At 67.4% G+C, this 20656-nt stretch overlaps 3 protein-coding genes across 4 annotated transcripts; all 3 read right to left on the bottom strand.

Annotated features, from left to right (window-relative positions):
* Positions 1-583: 583 nt before the first annotated feature.
* On the bottom strand, positions 584-9063 carry MAMDC4 (MAM domain containing 4). The gene is made up of 27 exons (XM_030818395.1): positions 9018-9063; positions 8247-8357; positions 7998-8171; positions 7786-7911; positions 7550-7680; positions 7380-7464; positions 7120-7245; positions 6795-6932; positions 6621-6709; positions 6369-6542; positions 6141-6225; positions 5860-6048; positions 5640-5756; positions 5342-5473; positions 4665-4781; positions 4451-4585; positions 4194-4327; positions 3906-4125; positions 3694-3831; positions 3393-3511; positions 3221-3311; positions 2951-3097; positions 2644-2778; positions 2365-2492; positions 2180-2288; positions 1412-1590; positions 584-803 (listed from the first exon to the last, which is right to left on the bottom strand). The coding sequence occupies exons 1-27, from the start codon at positions 9061-9063 to the stop codon at positions 762-764; spliced, it is 3417 nt and encodes a 1138-aa protein (XP_030674255.1). The 3' UTR covers positions 584-761.
* Positions 9064-10440: 1377 nt separating this feature from the next.
* PHPT1 (phosphohistidine phosphatase 1) lies at positions 10441-12502 on the bottom strand. Of its 2 annotated transcripts, none has more exons than XM_030818228.1 (4): positions 12186-12496; positions 11869-12095; positions 11310-11434; positions 10441-10724 (listed from the first exon to the last, which is right to left on the bottom strand). In XM_030818228.1, exons 2-4 carry the CDS (start codon positions 12026-12028, stop codon positions 10632-10634), a joined length of 378 nt encoding a protein of 125 aa, XP_030674088.1. In that variant the 5' UTR covers positions 12029-12095; positions 12186-12496; the 3' UTR covers positions 10441-10631. The 2 variants fall into 2 exon arrangements, 1 of the variants encoding a protein (XP_030674088.1); XR_004031482.1 differs by having other exon boundaries at positions 10451-10724; positions 10919-11434; positions 12186-12502.
* A 572-nt stretch (positions 12503-13074) lies between these two features.
* Positions 13075-20580, bottom strand: AJM1 (apical junction component 1 homolog). Its single transcript, XM_030818224.1, is given in 8 exon segments — positions 13075-14872; positions 14874-15136; positions 15138-15241; positions 15244-15825; positions 15828-17164; positions 17166-17511; positions 17589-17672; positions 19264-20580. Coding segments are annotated over 6 exon segments (2919 nt in total). The 5' UTR covers positions 17453-17511; positions 17589-17672; positions 19264-20580; the 3' UTR covers positions 13075-14526.
* Between the last annotated feature and the right edge of the window lie 76 nt (positions 20581-20656).

Raw genomic sequence — 20656 nt, 5'->3', positions numbered from 1 at the left:
ACATGGAGGAGCAGAGCTCTGGGAGCTGAGGTTAGTGACGTTGACCCTGCGTTAGGACGGCAGTCCTCTGCTGGTGCCCCAGGCCAGGTGACAGCTTCACAGGGTCACTCTCCCACTCAGGCGCGGGGACCAAAGGGAAGGGCTCAGCCGCAGCCCTGAGGCACCTGGTTACCTGGGCACTGTGACCCACAGTCCTGGGGCACCCGGTGACCTGGGCACTGTGACCCACAGCCGCTGAGGCAGCTCAGGCCTGTACCACAGACAGTGGGCCCAGCTGGGGCATTTCTCCCCTCCAGGCCTGCTCCATGCACCCTGTCCCCCAGGGGTCATCTCCTCTGCATGCCCCTGATGCTGTGGGTCAGTTTCACTGTTGTCCTCAATAGACGCAGAGCCCCTAGCTGGTAGGGCCTGCCCCAGCCCTTGTCCTGGGTGGGTCTGTGTCCTGATAAGAGAGGGTCCCCTTGTCTCTGGTTCCTGAGCTGCATCCAGAAGCAAGCAGGCGCCCCTAGCACGTCACTTAACACTGCAGCCCCCACCCTCACTGGCTGGTAAAGTGTGGACACACTGACTTCACCCTGGGAGCTTGGGCTGCCCTCATGGGCCAAGGTGTTTATTCACAGAGCAACAGAGTCAGCACAGGGCAGGGAACGCCCAGGCCTCAGCATGTCCCAGCCTGGGCAGGGCAGTTGTCCCAGTCCCTGGCTAGGGTCTGAACAAGTGCTGGATGTCACGTGAGGAAGCGGGGCCTTGTCTGGCGTGGTCTATGGATCGCTGGTGACAGAGGCCGGGAGGGTGACACCATCCTAGGAGGAGGAAGAGGAGCTCGCTTGCTTGCTTTCCCTCCCTCCCTCCCTCCCTCCCTCCCTCCCTCCCTCCTCCCTCCCTCCCTTCCTTCCTTTCCTTCCTCTTTCTCTTTCTGTCTTTCCTTTCTTTCCTTTCTTCTTTCTTTCTTTCCTGAGGCGGAGTTTCGCTCTTGTCAACCAGAACGGAGTGCAGTGGCACGATCTTGGCTCACTGCAACCCCTGCCTCCCTGGTTCAAGCGATTCTCCTGCCTCAGCCTCCCAAGTAGTTGGGATTATAGGTTCCTGCCACCATACCCAGCTAATTTTTTGTATTTTTAGTAGAGACGGGGTTTCACCATGTTGGGCAGGCTGGTCTCAAACTCCTGACCTCAGGTGATCCACCCACCTCAACCTCCCAAAGTGCTGGGATGACAGGTGTGAGCCACCGCCCCCGGCCAAGGAGGAGGAGCTTTGACAGTGGCGGCTGGGAGAGGCAGGGCAGGGAGGGCAAGGATGGGCCTTGCAGAGGTGGGGGCTCCTTTTTGGGGGGTTGTGTCCCACCACTGCCCGCCCCCCAGGGTCACAGCTGAGCAGAGGCTCCTGCCCACCCATCCCCAGGGGATCCTACCGCATTGAAAAGGATGTTGTCAAAGCTGGGGGCGGTGGCTTCTGTGTTGCTCTGGAAGGGGCAGCTCCCCCTCTTCTGTAGCCAGCGCCGTCCCCCAAGTCCCAGCAGCACCAGGAGCATGAGCAATAGGAGGGTACTGCCAACCGCAGCTGGCACAGACACGGGTGCGGCTGTGTCCCCTGTGGGCCATAGGGACACGTGAGCCCTCCAAAGCAGCCCCCAGTTCTCGTGTCGGGTCCAGCCCCCACATCTGAGGCTAAGGAGGAAGCCTGGGGCTGCCTGGTCCCCTCAGCCTCTGCTGGCTCCAGGGGTTCACCCCTATTTCAAAGGCAGAGGGTATTGGTTCTGCTACCACAAGGATGGGGCCTGGCAGGCAGCTGCTGTCTGCAGACTTGGTGGGGCTCATGGCCCAGGCGAGATTCTTTCCCTCACCAAGTGGGAACAGTCAGTGGCTGCCCTGACCCGGCTGGCGGCTCCTCCAGGATGGACCTTGCCCTGGGTGTGGGCACAGGGAGCACAGAGGCCACAGCCAGGCAGGTCAGGCCCCAGAGGCTGCACCCCAGGGACAGCCCAGCCCAGGCAGCGGCCCCAGGGGTGAGCAGGGCAGAGTGGGGAGGGCACAGGGCCTGGGCCTGGCAGCTCTCTTGTCCTGTCTGGGTGCAGCATGCTCGCAGCTCCTGGGAGCACACGCTGGTAAGCCTGGCAAACCCCAAGCCAGGCTGGCCCCCTGGGCCCTCCTCCGTGCCTCCACTGCAGCCCAGGGCTCACCCGGGCTGGGGGCAGGCTGCTGGCAATGCTGCCCGGCCAGATACTCCACGTCATCCAGGGCAATGGGCCCCAGCGCTGGCTGGCCGCCCAGAGTGGCTTCAAACACGATCTGATGGGGAAGGAAAGGAGTCTGTGTGGGCCCTGGGTGGAGGAGGAGGAGGCTCCCGGCCCACAGCCGACCTCACCTGGAACTCCTTGGTGCTGGCTACCTCCACCTGGGCCTCCAGCCACTGGTGCCGCCGATGCCCGCCTGTGCCCCACACAGCCAGCTGGCCCTGGGCACTGTGCAGCAGCACCTTCAGCTCCCCCTTGTCTGAGAGCAGGGCCAGGGTCTGTCAGGCCTGGGGTCCTGGGGCTCCTGCACGCCTAACCAGGGGCGGGCTGGGGAGGCCACCTCCCCACCTCTGCTCCTGGACCCCTGCTGCCCCCATTGCCCAGGCACCCACTGGCCCAGCCGGACTCACAGAAGTGCTCAGGAAAGTCCATGTGGTACCAGAAGCGGAGGCAGGAGGCTGGGGTGGCTGGCAGAAGCTCGCTGCGCAGCCAGGCGGCCCGGCCCCCGGGGCCCAGCACGCCAGTTTCAAAGAAGACAAAGTGGCCTGGGAACAAGAGGAGGCTGATGCCCAGCTGATGGGCAGAGCCAGCCCTCAGGGCCCGAGCAGAGGCTGGGTGAGCAGGGCCTCCTCTGGATGGGGCATGTACTCTGTGGGTGGGCAGCAGGAGGCCAGGTGGCTATGTGTGCCTCCCCACCTGGCTCCAGTGGGCACGTACCTGCCTCTGTGCCCAGGGTGTGGTCCACACGGGGCTGGGGGTAACGAGAGGGGGTGGCTCCCCCACCCCAGTCCCAGCTGTATCTGCCCAGGCCGGGCCAGGCCAGGTGGCTCCAGCCACACAGGCCAGACTCAAAATCACAAGAACCTGCAGGACATGGGTGGGTGAGTGGTGCTGCCCCATGGCCCAAGCCCTGGGCACCACCACTACGAAGGGAAAGGGCTAGGCAGGTGCCCCAGAGCAGGGCTGAGGCCACAGCAGGGCTCCCACCTGGCTGAGGGCAGGGCCCGTCCTGGAGGAGCAGATCATCCAGAGCCACGTAGGAGTGTGCCACGTCTGCAGCCACTGCCTCAAACACCACCTGGTGGGTGCAGGGCAGGGCAGCCTCAGCGGGTCCAGGCAGCCCTCGGGGGAGGGGGAGGGCACCCCACCCTGCACTCACCCTCCAGGCTTGCTTGGCCTGCACGTCCACGCTGCCCAGACGCCAGGCAAGCCCGCCGTGGGCACTGAGGCTGAGCACCTGGTGCCTCCCGCTCTCCTCCAGGTAGACCCGCAGGGTGCCTGCCAGCAGGGGCAGCCCAGGTCAGCAGTGTGGGGAGAGCACCTGCAGGCCCTGGTCTGAGCTCCCAGGCTCCCGGCCTGGCGGGCGTAAGAGGCTCCCCAGTGGCCTCAGCACAAGGCTGGTGGGAACACCAGGCCAAGCTTTCCTGAGCCCACTGGGGCCCCCTCCCAAAGTCCCTCACCTGGGCTGTGGAGGCTCCCGTGGTACCAGAAGGTCAGACAAGCAGGCTGGGCCAGGGGCCTGTGCTCCTTGGAGGTCAGGGAGGCCGTCTGGCCCCGGGGCAGTGCATCTGGGCTTGTGTCCACCAGCATGTAGTGCCCTGGAGGTGCTATAGCATCAGCCTGCCAGCCCCTGGCCAGCCCCTCAATCCCTGCCCCTGCCAGGCCCCCGTACCTCGGGCTGTCTCAGTGGTATGGTCTGTTGGGGGGCCCCAGGCAGCATGGCCCGAGGCATTGGCCTGCCGCCTCCAGAGACCCTGGCCTCCAGGGGAGAAGCCGCAGTCCGAGTCCTCAAAGGAGCAGTCATTAGGGGCCCAGCAGGGGCCCGGCCGCACGGCCACATCGTCCAGCGCCATGGTGCCGTGGTATCCGTCCCGGAGGCCCTCGAACAGCAGCTGGGGGTGGAGGGTGTCAGCTGGCCAGGGGCCCTGCCCTATCCTCCCACTCGGGTGCCAGGCCTCACCTGGTACTGGGCACGGGAGCCAGGCTGGTGAGAAAGGGTGGCCCAGGCCTCGTGCCAGCGGTTGCCCTGGGTGCCCGACCGCGACCACAGGTGTATCTCCTCCCCTTCCCGTCTCATGGCTAGGCGCAGAGTCCCTGCAGGGAGGGCACCAGTCCATAACTGACCTCTCCCCTGTGCCTCAATGGGTGTCAGAGCGGGGGACTCTGAACCCCCGGAGGCCTCCCCACAGGCCCTGCCCTGCTCCCAGGGCTGCTCACCAATCTGGGGCCCATGGAGGTGGTACCAGAAGCTGAGACACTCTGTGGGCGCTGCTGGCACCTGGGGCCTGGAGAACAGGTGGGCGCTGTGGCCCCAGGCCAGGGGGTCTGTGGGGTCCAGGAGCACGAAGTGGCCTGCAGGGGCATGGGGCTGTGCTGCAGAGATGCCCCTCTCCCATCTGAAAGCCACCCCCAGTCTGAGTGCCCATCCTACCTTGGCCTGTGGTGTGGTCATGGTCAGGGCCGTGGCTCTCCACCCAGCGCCAGTGTGTGTCTGAGAGGTGGCCTGGGTACCAGCTGCATGTGTCCCGCTCAAAGTTACAGGAGATCTCTGGGGGTGGGGCCAGGTGGCGTCACACACCTTCCCCCCTCCCCCTCCAGAGCCCTGAGAAGGTGGAAGCTCCAGGGTCCCTGGAGGGGTGTAAGGGGAGCACCCAGGTGGGAGTGAGGATGGGCAGCAGGAACCTCTGTCTCTCTCGGTGGTCACTGTGGGGCTACAGTCCCTCAGGGTCACGTTGTCCACCCCAGCTCCCTGCTGGTCAGGGCCATCCAAGTCCACCAAACTGACAAACTCCAGCTTCATGGGGTAGGGGGATGAGGAGGACCGTTAGGTCAGGGCCCGCTCCAGTGGAGCTCCCGCCCTGGGCTGCCCTCCTCACCCGGAAGCGCCGGCGGCGGGCGCCTAGAAGGACCTTGTCCACCTTCCAGCTGCCTGCACTGCTGCTCAGGGCCTGCCATGCCAGCTCCCGGTTGCCGTTGTCCACCACAACTAGTGCCAGGAAGCCTGGCCAGCCGGGCAGGGGGCACTGTGGGTCACCCAGCCCCAGACCCCTCCCACTGTGCAGGGAGCACCCAGGGGCTGGCCAGGGAGCTTGCGGAGGGTGGCGGTACCTCGGGGCTGACTCTGTAAATAATAAGCCAGGTGGAGTTCACAGTTGGGGCCAGAAGGGCCAAGGAGGGGGGTAAGGACCCGGGCCTCAGCGCTCAGCTGCCCCCAGGCCCTCTGCAGAGACAGGAAGTGCCCTAGGGGAAGAGCAAGGTGCTCAGAGCCTCATCCCTTCCAGGGCCCCACTCTGTCCCTCAGGGATCCCCAATCCAGAGACGCTCTGTAGTGCAGAGGCAGAGCAGAGACCCCTCAGGATGCCGCTCACACCCGGGCGGGGCTTGAGCCTTGGGGCTTGGGCCTCACCAGCAGCAGCTGCACTGGACCCCTGGCCCTCCTGGGCTGAGAGACGCCGCCACTGCAGCCGCCCCACGCTGGCGTCCTCCCAGCCCCCGGCCTCAGGGGACTCAAAGTCTGTGGTGCCTGGAACAGCAACCGGCACTGAATGGCAGAGTCCTCAGCCCGCCCCGGCGCCTCCCCCCTTGGCTCCGCAGCAGGAGGTCTGCAGGAGGTTGAGCCCCTTTACCGCAGGCCTGCTCGTCCTCGCCCGCTGCGCACTGCTCCTCGAAGTCACACAGTTGTTCCGGGGGCACACACAGGTCCCCGCAGGCGAGATGCCCCCGCTCGCAGGAATCCTGGAGCCGCGAGCTGGGCGGCAGGGGCTGGGGGGCTGGGGCCCAGGGCCCAGGAGGCAGCGGCTGCAGGGTGGACACCTCTGTGGGGGCAGAACTGGTGTCAGGTGGCAGGGATGGGGAGTGCTGTGCCTCTCCAGGGCAAGGCAGGGTAGGGCAGAGTCAGCAGGCTCACCGGAGACCGGTCTGCAGTGGTCCGACAGGATGAGGTCGTCCAGACCCACGACACCCCCCGGGCCTGTCTGCCCGGTCAGGAGGATCTGAGGGCAGAGGGGTTCAGGGGGTGCCCAGCCTATTTCCCCCTGGGGTCTGGTCCTTGTCCACCCGCAGCGGGTACCTTGTGGGTTCCCCTCCCCTGCCCACAGCGCGGCTCCCCAGACCCCACCCTCTTGCTGTTCCCTACCTGGAAGGGGTGGGCGCTCTGGATGTCAACACGGTCTCGGACCCAGGCAGTCCCCAGCTCCCCTCGGCGCCTCCGCAGCAGGACGGGGGCCTGGGGGGCGCTGGGCCCCAGAGTCTGCAGGAACAGCTGGAGGCAGCCAGCCTCAGATCCATGCAGGTAGTGATAGAAGACCAGCTGTGGAACCAAGAGCTGGCTGGGGGCCCTGCACCAGGGCAGCCAGCACGGAGGCCCTGTGAGCCCCACCCATCTCACCGAGCAGTTGGAGGTGCCTGAGGCTTGGAATTTGGGGCTGGAGAGTATAGCAGGGGTGCCAGGCTCGGCCACGGAGACCAGGAAGGAGCCTGCGGGAAAGGATGGGAGTGGGCCAGGGCCGCTGGGCTGTGGCCGCATGGGCAGGGCCTGGGCCGGGTCCTGTGTGGGCCTCACCCTGTGCACTGTTCCGGCTGTGGTCACGGCGTGGCCAGGAGGGGCGCTCAGGACCACCAGCGCTGTGGTTCTGGGACCAGCCTTCCAAGCGGTTCCATGGGCCCAGGCCTGTCTCAAAGTCGGTGGCTATGTGGTGGCCTAGGGCAGGAGGTGGGCGTGTCAGGGCCACCAGGCAGTGCTTCCTGAAGCCGTATGGCCCCAGCTCCAGGGTGGGCCTGGCAACCACACCCCCAGAAGGACCATCCAAGGATCCAAGGTGCCCCCTCCTGGATGAGTGCCAGGGCCCCCACCGAGGCGTCCAGTCTCCCAGCCTCTCTGGCCTCACCACAGGTGAGTGGGTTCTCATCAGACTGGTCCCCGCAGTTGTCTTCCGCGTCGCACAGCTGCTGGGGCTCCACGCAGACCTTGTTCTGGCAGTGGTGGTGTCCCAGGGGACAGCTGGCCTGGGGGGCTGGGTGGGGCAGGGTTAACCCTTCACCGAGGCCCCAGGAGTGGGAGAGCACTCGGGGGCAGACAGGGTCTGAGCAGGGGAGTGGGCAGGCGGGGGCCCTCCCGGGGGTGGAACAGGAAGAGGCAGTGCCTTACTGGGCAGACCACAGTCCCAGAACTCTAGGTCATCTAGAGCCACAGCGCCCCTGTGGGTGGCATTTCGGGTGGCAGAGAAGGTCACCTGAAGAGAACAGGTCCTCAGGACCTAAGTCAGGGCCCAGACCCCCCCACCAAGGCCCCCACTTGTCCAGACCCTCCCAGCTCACTCGGAAGTCACCCCGGATGCGGCCTGTGGTCACTGCCAACTCCTGCCAGCCAGGGCCCCAGGGCCCTGTGCTCTGCCACAGGGTCAGGGTCTCTGCGCCATGGGTCAGCTCCAGCCGCAGCTCAGCCACATCTGCAATGTCAGGGGTCCCAGGGCAGCTGTGGCCCTGCTCGTCCTCAGCTGCCCGCCCGCCCTCCCCTTGGGCACCCCCATGAGCCTTGGGGGTCTAGGGTGCACCTCCAGAGGCCGCGTGGTACCAGAGCCTCAGCTTGCAGGAGGAGGCTGCCTCTCGCAGGGTTGGTGAGCGCAGGGCTGCGGTGGATGCCTCTTTCCCTCGGTGGGTTCCAACGGCCATGTACCAGCCTGGCCCAGGTGAGAGGTCAGGAGACAGGGGAGGGAGCAAGGAGGGTGGTGGGACAGGGGCGCACAGAGATTCGCCCTGGCCTCACCCAAGTCGGTGCCCAGTGTGTGGTCTGAGTGAGGCCCAGGACCCTCCAGTGCGGCCCCCGCCCTGTCTCGGAGCCAGCTGTAGCCTGAGGTGCTAATGTCCCGCCAGCCGCAGGGGTCCTGCTCGAAGTCGCAGGTGAAGGGGGTGCCCAGGGTGGGCCAGGCCCCATGGTAACCTGGGAGAGTGGGTGGTCAGGTGTGCGCCAGACCTGCTCGCACTGGCCCTGCCCGCCCATCTGGCCTTGGCTCACCACACTGGGCCTCATCTGAGCAGTCCCTGCAGTCACACAGGAAGTTGCACACAGCCTGGCCGGGGCTCCTGCAGTGGTTGGGGACCCAGGCCCAGCCTGAGGACCCTGCTGCTGAAAGGTTGACAGCCAGGTGGCCTGGGGGCAGGGTGACCAGCCATCCCAGCCTGCCTAGGACTATTCAGTTTTAGCACTGGACATCTTTTGTCCAGGGAAGCCCCTCACACCAGGAGATGGGGCAGGGAGGGACAGCGACCCACAGAGAACTCCCACCCGGCTCTGGTCCAAGCACAGCACGTTCCTATTTCCAGCCCTGAAGAGGCTGGGGAGGGGGGCCTGGGCATGCGCGGGGATGAGGACCCAACCGTGGGGCACCCCCATAAAGGTAGCAGGAACCCAGCATGCCCAGCAGGGAACTGGGCACTGGGAGGGCAACCCCCAATGGGAGATATCGATGGGCGGCCCAGGGCCCCCCACAAGCTCCACCTAGTCTAAGGGTGGCAGACAAAGGCTGGCAGAGCTGGGGGCACCTCCTGAGCTTTCTTGTCCCAGACTGGGAGGGGAGTCTTGCCTCTTCCTTTGCTTGGCAGGCCCAAGAACCCCATGGGCTGATTCCGGGTCACCCCCCTTGCAGGCCGGCCAAGGAGTACCTTGTAACCCTCCTTCCCTTTGGGGCTCAGGAGTCAGCCCTGGTGCCCGTCACTGCCACACAGATGGTAGGCTCAGAAGCCAGGGCCCCTGGTCCTGCTTCAGGAGTGGGACCAGACTACTTACCCAGGAACAGGACCAAGGCGGGCAGCAGGTGGCTGGGCAGAGGCATGGTTGGGCCAGGGGGAGCAGTGCGGCCACACAGGGTGCCTGGGAAGTTCTGTGCGCTTCTCAGCCTGCGCTGGCCCCACACGCTGACTCTGCTGTTAAGTGGAGGGCCCCTCGGCCCGGCCCCACCCAGTGCTGACGGTGCCAAGCATGGGCCGTGAAAGCGGCCCCAGGAGGGGGCCTCTGACCCAGGGTCGGCTCCCACCTGCCCGGCTCCCTCAGACACAAGGTCACGCTCTTCCACCCTGCCCTGCCCTGCCTGGTGAAGGGGAGGATCCCATTGGAATGGGGAGGGACCCAGGCACCCCAGCAGGATTCTGCTCGGCAGTGTGGGGTGGGCAGAGGCCGCCATGGCCTCTCACCGTGCCTCTGGCAATAGCCTGGTGCTGGCCAAGGTCAGGACTCAACCAGCCCAGTAGCTGCAGGAGTCCAGCACGTGCACCAGAGCTAGTCCCTGCGTTCTCAGGCGCAGGGAACCTGCCTGTAAGTCAGGCTGTGGAGGATCACCCCGTCATTCATTAGTTCTGAGCAGCCAGGTGCTGTCCGGTACCAGGCACAGGGTCCCTAGGAGCCCAGAAGCTTCGGTTCCTCATGAAACAGCCCCATGCTTGGGGCATGGTCTTTGGGGCTGGGGAAGGGTGTGGCATTTGGAGCCAGGCCGTTTTGTGTTTTCCCACGGTGTGACCTTGGAGCTTGTGTCACTGAGCCTCAGTGTCCCGGTCTGTAAAATATGGTCATGACAGTGCCCGTCTGGAGAGGCTGGCCGGAGGACCAGTGAGCTGACAAAGGCGGGGGTGCCCTGTGTACAACCAGTCCTGGCCCCCAGGGTGCCCCTGCACCACCCCATCGAGTCCCACTGTGTATGGGGCTTCCCAGGGCAAGGCCTGAACCCATATCCTGCCCACAGCCCTGCCCGGTGCAAGAGGGACCTGGGAGGGGCCTCCAGAATCAATGTGAGCCTGTGGGGTAGGTGCAGCTGTAGGACCTGACCCTGGATACTGGCAGGCCCCATGGGGCTGGTCATGGAAGGAGCCTGCAGGTCATGGAAGGAGCCTCAGGGCAGACAGGACACTGGGGAGCCCTGGGATGGGCTCACAGGAGGGAGCACTGGTGGGCACCCCAGGTCTTGGCCAGCCCGAGGGACCAGGCCCTGACTCCTTTCACAAGGGCTTGCCCGGCCTCCTCCAAGATGCCCTGCAGGATGATGGCCGTGGGAAGAGCAATCAGGCCATCAGCAGGGCCCCTTTACCAGACCCCAAAGGGCTGAGTGTGCACGGCCACTCCCTGGGGCCACTCCTGTGTTCCCCCACCCACCTGCTTTAGTTAGGGTCTGGGGGGCCCTGGAGGTGGTGATGCACAGTGCGGGAAGCCAAGGACAGAGTTCAGAGACTGGCAGGTGTGGCAACACGTTTAATTCTGTGGCCAGGCTAGCCTGTCTCCAAGGCCTGGTGGACAGCACGTCATCAGGGGCTGCCGCAAGAGCAGGCAGGGCCAGCCCCGCAGGAGGAGTGCAGGCAAAGGCCGGGGCTCAAAAGTGGCTGCTGGAGGCAGCAGGCCCCGGGCTGGGAATGCTCAGTAGCCGTCGTTAGCCCAGGTGACCTCGTAGTCGGGGTACTTGGCTTTGATTTTCTCAGTTGAAATGGCGTGCTGGGCAGGACCATAGGCCTGGAGAGAGAAGACGCCTGCTGGCACCACTTAGACCCTTCGACCCCATGCCCTGGCTCTGGGCATCCAGCCACCAGCCACACCAGGAGCGAGTGTGGGAAAGGGACAGGCAGTGCCTGGGGGCGGCAAACCCACCATCTCGACCGCCCTTGGGGGCTCCCCTGGGGAGAGGCGACCTCCACAGGCAAGCAAACTTTGATGGTGGATCCTGGGGCCTGAGGCGCCCAGAGGGACGCACGTGGGTCTCATCTGCTGGTGGTTTTTGTGAAGCGCACAGGCGGGGACTCTGAGCTCCACCCAGGTACTGATCGCCTCTGGGGGGCCCAGCAAGGCCTCCCAGGGCAGGGAGAGGAGACGGCCGGCCATGTCTGGGGGTCTCCGTCCCACCCCTCAGGTCTGGCGTGTGCTCCATGGGAGAATGCAGGAACACAATGGGCCCTGGAGGGAGGGCTCTGCCGCCGACCCTGGGAGAACCCCGGGAAGTCTGCGTGCTCAGCTGGGGCCACGGGTCAGGGCAGCAGGCTCAGGTGGGCCTCGAAGCTGGTACTGGGGCCTCCAGCAGGGCGGGACGGGGCTGTGGCTCACCATGGAGTAGCCGTACACGTGAATCTTCTTGTCCTGACTCTGGTGGGAGATGCGCCCGCCGCCCAGACACTCACAGTCACAGCCCTGCTTCTGCATGTCGCCCGACACTTTGTCGTAGATGTCCGCTGGGATGGGAGGGCGACCTCAGGACGTGCCCTGGCCGCCCTTGGAGGCCGCGGGAGGAACTCCCAGCCGAAGGGGTCTGAAATCCCAGCTCTGAACAGCCCCTTCCCCAGGGGAGACGAAGCCCCTTGAGGCTGGGACAGGGGATGAGAGGAGGGTGGAACCGGGGCGGGCGCGGGGACTGGGAGACTGTTGGGGAGGGTCAGGCCATGTCACGCCCTTCCCGCCCAGGACCTCAGCCTGGGTTAAACCTAGCAGGGGCAGGGCTCGTAGCAGAACGCAGTCCGCTACGGCCCGCAGCCCCGCCCCCGTCCCGCCCCCGCCCCAGCCCCGCCCGCCCGCCCCGCCCCGCCTCGCCAGCCCCGCCCCCGTCCCGCCAGCCCCGCCCCCGCCTCGCCAGGAGCGCCCCCGGCACGCCGGCAGGTCCCGCCCTCACCATGGTACTCAGCCCACTTGTAGCCGCGCACGATCTCCTTGCTCTCTGCAGCCGGAGCCCCGGAGCGCGGAGCCGAGTGGACTCGGATCAGCACATACTTGAAGACGCCGTCGGAGTCGATGTCCACATCAGGAATGTGAGCGAGGTCCGCCGCCGCCATGTTCCTTGTCCCGGAGTCCCCTCCTCCCACCCGACCCGGCGGCCGCTTGTACTGCGGGAGGCGGGCTCTGCGAGAGCGACGACCAGTCCCGTCAGGGAATGCTTCCCAAGGCCCAGCGCCTCAGCCAATTGTACCGCCGACCGAGGCACGTACTGACCAATCGCAATCCAGTTCCTTGCCGCCTTGCGGCTCCGCCAGCCCCACTTAAAGGAAACGCGGAACCGGGAATGGGTGGTGATTAAATCCAGCCAACAGAAAAGTTCCTCTCCAGCGGGGTCTGGTGGCACCCTTGGAACGGGGCAGTTAGGAGGCCCGCGAGGCTGGGGCAAGGAGGGAAGCCTGAGGGACGTGCCAGCCGTGACCTCCTGTTCTGCACGTGGTCCGAAGACCACCCTCCCCTCTCCACCGCCCGAAGGCCTCCCCCTCTACCCTCTCCACCGCCCGAAGGCCTCCCCCTCTACCCTCTCCACCGCCCGAAGGCCTCCCCCTCTACCCTCTCCACCGCCCGAAGGCCTCCCCCTCCCCCCCCCCCCCCCCCCTCCCCTCCCCGCCCGAAGGCCTCCCCCCTCTACCCTCTCCACCGCCGAAGGCCTCCCCCTCTACCCTCTCCACCGCCCGAAGGCCTCCCCCTCTACCCTCTCCACCGCCCGAAGGCCTCCCCCTCTACCCTCTCCACCGCCCGAAGGCCTCCCCCCTACCCTCCCCTCTCCACCGCCCGAAGGCCTCCCCCTCTACCCTCTCCACCGCCCGAAGGCCTCCCCCTCTACCCTCTCCACCGCCCGAAGGCCTCCCCCTCTCCCCCTTCCACCGCCCGAAGGCCTCCCTCTCTCCCCCTTCCACCGCCCGAAGGCCTCCCCCTACCCTCTCCACCGCCCGAAGGCCTCCCTGCTCCCATCCCCACCGCCCGAAGGCTTCCCCCTACCCTCTCCACCACCCGAAGGCCTCCCTCCCCGCCACCGCCCGAAGGCCTCCCCGCTCCCATCCCCACCGACCGAAGGCTTCCGTCCCCAACCCTACTACCCGTACAAGAAGGCAACAGCAGCCGCTACATTCAAGTTCTATTTTACTTGGTTCGAAAGCTCTTGCACCCTGGAAATTATTCCCGTCCAGGGGCGTTCCTGGCCGGCCCTCAGGGGTGGGGCCGAATGCAGAGGCCCTGGGGTGGGGGGCGCGGGGCGCGGCGGCGGGTGGGCAAGCGGGACGCCTGGCCGGTGCAGACGCGCGGGGACGAGGTGGGTGCGCCGAGTGCGAAAGCAGGAGCGGAGGCGGGGATGCCCAATTTCTCTCACTTGGTGCCCCTCCCCTGGCTCCGAAGTAGGGCTGGGGTCTCCAGGAGGGCCCTTGCGTTTGGCCTCCACCCCTCTCCCGGATACCCCACCCTCCAGAGAGCCCCGGGCGCTGACCAAGGTGCACTTGGGGGGCAGGTGGAGGCCGGGCCGCCGGGCTTGCGCCTCTAAGCCCGCAGTACGGGGTGCGGCCACAGCGGGTGTGCTGGGACTTCTGGGGACAGGTCAAGCCCCTCGGGTGGGCCTCCACGCTTACCAACTAGTTCGCTCCCTCACCTGCTCGCACCACGCTTTGCCCTCCAGGCTCCCACCTGGGAACGCCCCCTGTCCCTTGGTCCTTCCTCTCCTAGCCAGGTGTCAGCTCTGGCCAGGCTCACGTGCTCTGCTTCCCCTGTCCAGGTCCCCTGCCCCTTCGGCTGGGAGACTTGCATATCGGCCTGAAGACCTCCCTGCGGCTTTTCCCAGCTCCTGCAGGGCCCAGACTGCCACGGCTGGAGGCGAAAGGACGGCAGGGCGCGTGGCGTAGCTACTGTGCTGGCTCCGACCAGCGGGAAAGCACCGCGCACCGTCGGCCCTGCCCACCCCTCGCCGGGACGCGCTTGTGCACACGGACGCACAGAGGTCGACCAGCATGTTCTCCAGAGAGGAGGCACCACAGCCGCGGGAGGCGGGGCGGGGCGTGTTTAAAGTGACAAACTGGGCTTTGGTTACGTCAGGCTCCTGGACAAGGGGAAACCGGAGTCGGGCAGGCTCCAGCGAGAGCCCCGCGGACCGACGGGCACCGGATCTGTACGGGTGGGGTCTGTGCAGTAGTGACCCCTCCGAGTGAAGGCAGAGCTGGGCGGTCCTCAGGCCCACCCCGCCTCCCAGCGGGGAGCACCGAGGGCGAGGACCGGCTTCTGGGGATCCTCGAGGGCGAGCTGGGAGAGGGAGGAGACCCGCAGGAGGGAGAGGGGTTGCTGGGGGTGGGAAGGCTAAGGGCCGGTGAGGAACACTACGGGGGCGAAGGGCCGGAGGGTTCGGGCCTGGGCGGAGCTGGAGGCTGTACTGAGCGGAGCTTGGAGGGCTGGGGAATTCGAGGCGGAGCCTAGAAGAAGTCGGGGTGGGGCCCTGGCGGGGCTCGGGGACGGCCCTGGGTGGGCCGGGCGGGGCCTGAGTGGGCAGGACAGGGTTCGGGCCAGCGCGTGGGTTAGGCCTGGTGGGCCCGGCGCCTCACATGATGTCGTCCAGCAGGTTGGCGCTGGCCACCCAGTCGAGCGCGCGCGGTTCGGAGGCAGCCATGATCATGCACATGAAGGGGCGGCCGGTGCGCCGGTCCGTGGGGTAGATGGTGGTGGGCGTGAAGCGCCTGTTGGCCTCGACGAACTCGCAAAGCTGCTCGTAGACGCGTGGGAACTCGTGGCGCAGGAAGACGCCGCGCAGCCGCAGTTCGCGCTGGATGTGGATGAAGGCCACCTCGCGCGCGCGCCGGCCCGCCTCGCCGTCCTGATCCAGGCCCGCCGTGCCCGGCGGTGGCGTCAGGATCAGCGTCTCCATGTCGGGCTCGCGGCTCCGCGCCAGGTGGCCGCGCGGGGCTGCCGGCAGCCAGCGCTACCTTGGCGAACTTGCGCACTGTTGGCCCGTGGCTGCGTGGCGCTGGCGCGGGCACGGGCAGGGCGGATGTCCCCGGGGGCGCGGTGCCGGGTCCCACGGCCACGGACACGCTGAGCAGGAAGCACTCTGCCGGCTCGTAGAGGCGCCCAGCGGCCGCCAGCTCGCGCGCGTAGCTGCCCAGGGGCGCCGCGTGTGTGGCCAGTTCACGCAGCGATAGGTAGGTGGGGGAATAGCAGCAGCCCCTCCAGGCCAAAGCGCAGGAAGTTGTCGGCCGAGCCTGGACTTGGGAAGCCCAGGAAGAGCACACCGCGGCCGCGCGACAGGAAGCCGACGGAGTGATGCGCGAGAAAGCGCGGTGCACCGGGCCGCTGTCGCGGCAAAACTGCAGCACGTGGCGGCACACGCTGCCCACGCGGCCGTACACGCAGCGCGCCTTGTGGGCGTCCCAGTCCTCGCGGCGGCACAGGCGCGAGCAGTAGTAGGTGTAGCAGCTGTGGCAGGACTTGAAGTAGAGGCAGGCGTTGAACATGGTCTCGGTACGCCGGCAGCGCGCATTGGAGCAGGTCATCAGGTCGTCTTCGTCGGCGCTGGGTTCGGGGGACGCGTCGGCCGCCTCTCCCCCTGGGGCCGCGGGCTCCTCTGCGCTGCCGGCCGAGGCGGGGGGCGAGCGTGGCGGCGCCAGCGCGGGGACCCCGGAGCCCGCGGGCCGCGAATCCAGCAGTCGGCGCAGTTGGGGGCCCAGGCAGTCGGCCGCGGGCTCTGAGGCCTGGCCGGCGGGGGGTCGCGAGTCGATGACCAGGTCCGTGATGAGCTCGTCCAGCTGCTCCAGGCTCCGCTGGCGGCCAGGGGTGGGGCCGTCGGGGGCCGCGTGGGGAGGTAGCCGCGTGCGGCCCCCGGGCAACTCCCAGGCCCTGGTGCGTGCTGGGTGGCGCGCAGGTCATTGTCAGTGATGGTGATCTCGGGCGTCACGTACCAGTTGCGGCCCAGGCCCTTGCCCGCGCGGCCCTTCTCCGTCAGCGACGTCTCGGACAGGGACAGTGCGGCGTAGCGTCTGGGCGAGGTGGACAGGTTCACGACGACGGGCGGGCGCCGGCCTTCGGGGGACACGCCTCGCGGCTCCCGCACCTCGCGCCCCAGCAGGTTCTCGTAGCTGCGGCCGCGGCCCAACGGGTCTTCGCGGCGCGGCCCCGGGGCCAGAATGTTGTCCCAGGAGCGCGAGTAGTGGCGGCTGTCGGTGGCCAGCCGGGGCGGACTGGTGCCGGTGCCGCCGTGCCAGGAGGCGAGCAACGGGTCGGGGTCAGAGGACGGCACCACTTGCAGGGTGCGGTAGGGTCGTGGGCCCCAGTCCACCCAGGCTGGGCTGCTGCGCGGGTGCGGGTACGTCCGAGCCAAGACGTCGCGCTGGCGGTACCTTCCGAGGTCCTCCGTGTAAAAGGGGCGGGCGGTGGAGTGGGCCCGGGGCTCCTCGGGGACATAGCGGGGCCCGTAGGGCAGGCCGTAGGCTCGGGGAGCCTCCCCATAGTAGGAGCGGGAGGGCGGTTCCTGAATTGGGAAGGTGCGCACCTCTCCTGCGTAGTAACCGCCCATGCGCCTTGGACTGGGCCCTGGGAGCTCCTCGGACGGATAGGGCCTGGGGCAGTAGGCGTCGAAGGTTGGGCCGGGACTGGCCGCGAAGCTGCCCCGGAAGCCTTGGGGCTCCTCTGTGTAGAAGAACTGGGTGGGGCCCGGCGGGGTGGTGAAGGGCAGACTGCGGCGCTCGGCGTAGTCCCGGGGCCCAGGCAGGGGCCCGTCGCAGTAGAACGCCCGGGGATCCGCACAGTATGAGTCGCTGGGCGTCGGGGTGCGCGACAGCGCCATATGGCGGGGCCCGGGCACCGTGAGGCTGTGGAACTGCGGGGCGGGGCGGGCCCAGGGCGCGGCCTCGGCGGGCCCGCAGGACCGCGAGCCCCGGGCGGCGTGCTGGAGCACTGCGTCGTCTGGCTTGATGTCCAGGCGGCAGCGCACGTGGGGGGCGGGACCCGCGGGTGGCTCGGGCGGTGCGCAGCGGCCCGCGGCGGCGCACAGGGGCGCGATGCCGCCGGGGCCGCCCCGCTGCGGCTGCAACTTGATGGGATGCAGCTCGTTGGCAAGGGCGCGGAGCGCCGGGTACGCGGGCTCCCGGCGCGGCGATGCCTCGGCCCGCGCCGCACGCTGGGCCTCCCGCCCTCGGCGGGGCAACACCGGCGGCGAGGCGGGTGCGGGCGTCAGGCCCGGGGGGCGCGCTCTTGGAGCGGGGGCGGCGGCGTGGCTCGGCCTCGCGGGTCCGGGCGCGCGGCACAGCGGGCTCCGGGGGCGGTGGCTCCGGCAGGGTCTCCATGGCGGGCCCGTCCAGCGCCTCCAGGAAGTCGAAGCTGCGGCAGTGGCGCTTGTTGAAAGGCGCGGGCTCAGCAGGCCGGGCCACGGATCGCTCACATGGCGAGCGCTTGGACGCGGGTCCTGGGGTCGCCACCTTGATGTCCTGGTACACGGTCGACACCAGCAGGTCCGGAGGGTCCGTACGGGTCATCTTAAAAGAGGTCCCCAGGCTGGCGGCTCCAGCTCACACTGCCTTGCGGGGCTTTTGCCCTGGGGGGAGACGCGGGTCAGGGCGGCCCCCTCCGCAGCCCAGGCCCCGCTACTCCCCTACGCTGGCCCCGGCTTACCTGGGGCGCAGCGGGCGGAGCAGCCCTGGCTGCGGGCCTGGGCCGAGAACGCGGGCGCTTCCTCCATGCCGGGGTCAGAAGCACCTGCGGGAGGAACCCAGCTGTGCAGGCGCCCATCCTGCCCCTCCCCTGTCCTCTCCCTGCGATGGGGCGGGCGGGCCAGAAAGGCTTAGCCGTGGCTGTGGTTCCCGCGGCAGGAGCTCCTGCGTGAAGCTCCAGGGCCTCCCCTCCCCCGACTAGTGACGGCGGGGCCGGCTCGGGTGGACCCCTTTCCGGGTGGGGTAGGGGAGTGGGGGCGTGGTCCTGGGGCTGCGCCCTCTGGTGTCCGCAACTGGAAGGACGGGCCGCATTTGGGCCTTATTTATAGGTGTTGCCCCAGGAGACCTCAGTGACTGCGCCCCCGGCACAGCGCCCACTGCAGAGCGACCCCTCCGATCGCGCACAGTCGAAGGCGAGTCCCTGGGCCTCAGCCTTAGCCAGCTCTGCACCAAGTGGGTGACACCAACCGCCCCACCTGCTGCCCAGGCCGAGCACAGAGCTCCGCCCCCAGCACTGCAAGGACCCACGCCTAGGTGCCCTCAACTTGCCGTGAGCCCCAGGCCAGAAAAATGCCCCCAGAGAGCATACCTGGGTCCTAAATCTCCCTTTCCTTTGCCGACACCTTTTCTGACCCCAAGTATCTTTGGGTGGTTGAAACAAGGCCCCAGCTTTGTGTAAACGCACAGGACATCCCTCCTAGGGTTTGCACGGCAGTCCCAAGCCATCGAGCCACGAGCTCGTGGCAGCCCCTCTCCTCTGAGCTGCGCAGCAGGCCCGGAAGCTGCCCACTGGGGGTGGGCAGGGCGGAGGGTGGGGGAAGCCCCACTGCTTTGCAGGAGAGGGCCCTCCCCATTTCGCTCAGAAGGTTCCATGGAAACCTGCGTTTCTTAGGCCCCCACGCTACAGGCTGGCCAGGGTTCAGATGTGGGCTGCCAACCCCTCTGTGGTCCCAGAGCCAGCTGCGGGGTGCGTCAGAGAGTGGCCACAGGCCTGGCCTCTGCACACCCAACACCTGGTCTGGGTGGGTCTGCCCCAGAGTGAGCTGGGGAAAGCGGGTACCTGGCCAGGCCCCTTGCAGGGCAGAATCTCAGGTGGATGGGCCTCTCGGGGTCTGGCCGGGTCCCCCCTCTGTGTCCCAGGTGTGCAGGGGCTTCCTGCTGGCAGGGCTGTTTTTCTGGGTCAGGGCCACGAGTCCCAGGCCTTGTGTCCATCCCAGCCTCCCCTGCCCACCCCATCTGCCCCCTCCACCCCACCCGTGGCAGGACTGTCTACCCTCCTGCTCCCTTTTTCATGCTAAGCTCAAGGCCAGGCCGGAATCTGGCCGGATGACGGGGTGTGAGGCTCCACCCCAGGGAGGACAGTCGGCCTTGCTGGCTGTGGCTGTCGGTGACACCCCCTCCCGTGGGGATGGGGGTGGGGTCAGCCCTCTCCTGGGCTTCTGGAGCCAACGGAGATGGCTGGCAGCCTTCCCCACCTCCCAGCCCTGCCTTGCCTTGCCCTGGCTGGGAGCGGCCCTTCAAGGGATACAGCCGGTGTTGCCTGGGGGCGGGGACTCCCCATCCTTTCGGCCGCCCTAAGGCAGCCTCCCCCGCCCGTGACAGTGACACACTCAGCAACTCGGCCCCTAGCCCCTTACCTGGGTGCTGCTCCGGCTGTGCCCCGGTGGGCCGTGCCACCCCCAGGTCGGCTCCTCTGTGTCCCCGGCACTGCTGCGTCCCCGGCACCGGGCAGAAGCTTCCAGGCAGCAGCGCGGATCCTGGCCTGGCTACTCAGTGCTGCCCCCGATGGCAGCTAAAGGGGCTGTACTTAAAGGGGCCGCACCCAGTGGGGGCTGCACCGTGGAGCTGGGGATGGTGAGCTGCACTGGCTCCAATTTGGGGCTGTGCAGAGCACAGGGTCCCTGCAGCACCCCCAAGACACAGACCTCAGTGTCTAAACAGGAGCTCTGTGGCCCGGAGCAGCCCGCCAGTGTCACCCAACACACTTGCCTGAGAGGAGGGGCCCAAGCCCTGGGCTGCAGAGATTGGTCAGGGGCATCTTGGAATTCGCATCTCCTGTCGGGCGAGGCAGGAGCAGATGGGCTACTCTCTGCCCCACTGGCCTCTCCCCAAGCCCTATCGGCTTCAAGGCTGCCAATGCCAAAATCTTGGCGGGTACCTGGGTCCAGATGGCCCCTGCAGCCTCTTGTGTCCCCAGGATGCCATCCTCTCTGGGTGAGGCCACTCCTGCATCCGGTGTCCCTGCCAGCCTGGGAAGGCCTGCACATGACATACCATACCTGCCTGGTAATGTCCTCGTCCCACTCTGCCAGCCCCTTCCCAAGGCATTGGGCCTGCAGACGTTCTAGCTTGGCAGAGTGGTGGGGAGCCGATGCCCTTGGCTCTGAAGGGCAGGACCTACCCCATTCTGTGCCGTTCAAAGCAGGGCCCACTGAAACCCCAACATAGCCGTCCATGGTGCGATCCTGGCAAGTTCACATACTGTTGACCCATCCCCACACCAGGGGAACCCCTGAACCCGGCCCTGACCTCATGGGCTGTGGGCTAAGGGGCCAGGCTCCTAAGCTTGCTGTGGGCCACAGAACCTGCTCAGGGACTGCAGTGATTGCCCCACACCCTGGGGCCACAAAGCTCCCAGGCACAGGAGCCTCCAGCTTGGCCACCTCCTCCCCTTCACTGGCACGCTCTTCCTGCCCGCCCCGCAGGGTTCTCATGGCAACAGTAGCTGTGGGGGTGGAGGCTGGGCGCTGCTGACAGCTGGAGAGGGTAGGGGCCTGAAGGCAGGGGTGGGGGGCGCAGGGCTGCAGGCGGCTGCCTGGGAGTCTTGCAGAGTGGATTTCACCTCCTGGGGCTGAGGTCCCCAAGTGTGCTGGGTGCAGCTGCTGAGCCCTGGCACAAGTGGGCTGGGATGTGCCCAGGGTGTGGCCAGACTTGGTGGGACTTTCCTCACCACTGCTGGGCAGCCTCCTGCCTCAGAGGACTTCCCTGCCCACCCATGGCAGCCTGGGCCTGGGGCAGCGGGAGCAGAGG

This window comes from Nomascus leucogenys, chromosome 8, assembly GCF_006542625.1.
Source record: "Nomascus leucogenys isolate Asia chromosome 8, Asia_NLE_v1, whole genome shotgun sequence".
Lineage (NCBI taxonomy): Eukaryota > Metazoa > Chordata > Mammalia > Primates > Hylobatidae > Nomascus > Nomascus leucogenys.
The sequence above is the reverse complement of the archived record's forward strand: the minus strand, read 5'-3'. Positions and strand labels throughout refer to the sequence as shown.

Excerpts from the sequence above, each read along its gene's own strand:
- MAMDC4 (XM_030818395.1), bottom strand. The coding sequence starts at position 9,063 with ATGCCTCTGCCCAGCCACCTGCTGCCCGCCTTGGTCCTGTTCCTGG. Across the intron at positions 6,710-6,794 it reads CAGCCGGAACAGTGCACAGG|GCTCCTTCCTGGTCTCCGTG; the intron begins GTGAGGCCCACA and ends CCTTTCCCGCAG. Across the intron at positions 4,126-4,193 it reads GCTCCCGTGCCCAGTACCAG|CTGCTGTTCGAGGGCCTCCG; the intron begins GTGAGGCCTGGC and ends CTCCACCCCCAG.
- PHPT1 (XM_030818228.1), bottom strand. The coding sequence starts at position 12,028 with ATGGCGGCGGCGGACCTCGCTCACATTCCTGATGTGGACATCGACTCC. Across the intron at positions 11,435-11,868 it reads CAAGTGGGCTGAGTACCATG|CGGACATCTACGACAAAGTG; the intron begins GTGAGGGCGGGA and ends CTCCCATCCCAG. Across the intron at positions 10,725-11,309 it reads ACGTGTACGGCTACTCCATG|GCCTATGGTCCTGCCCAGCA; the intron begins GTGAGCCACAGC and ends TTCTCTCTCCAG.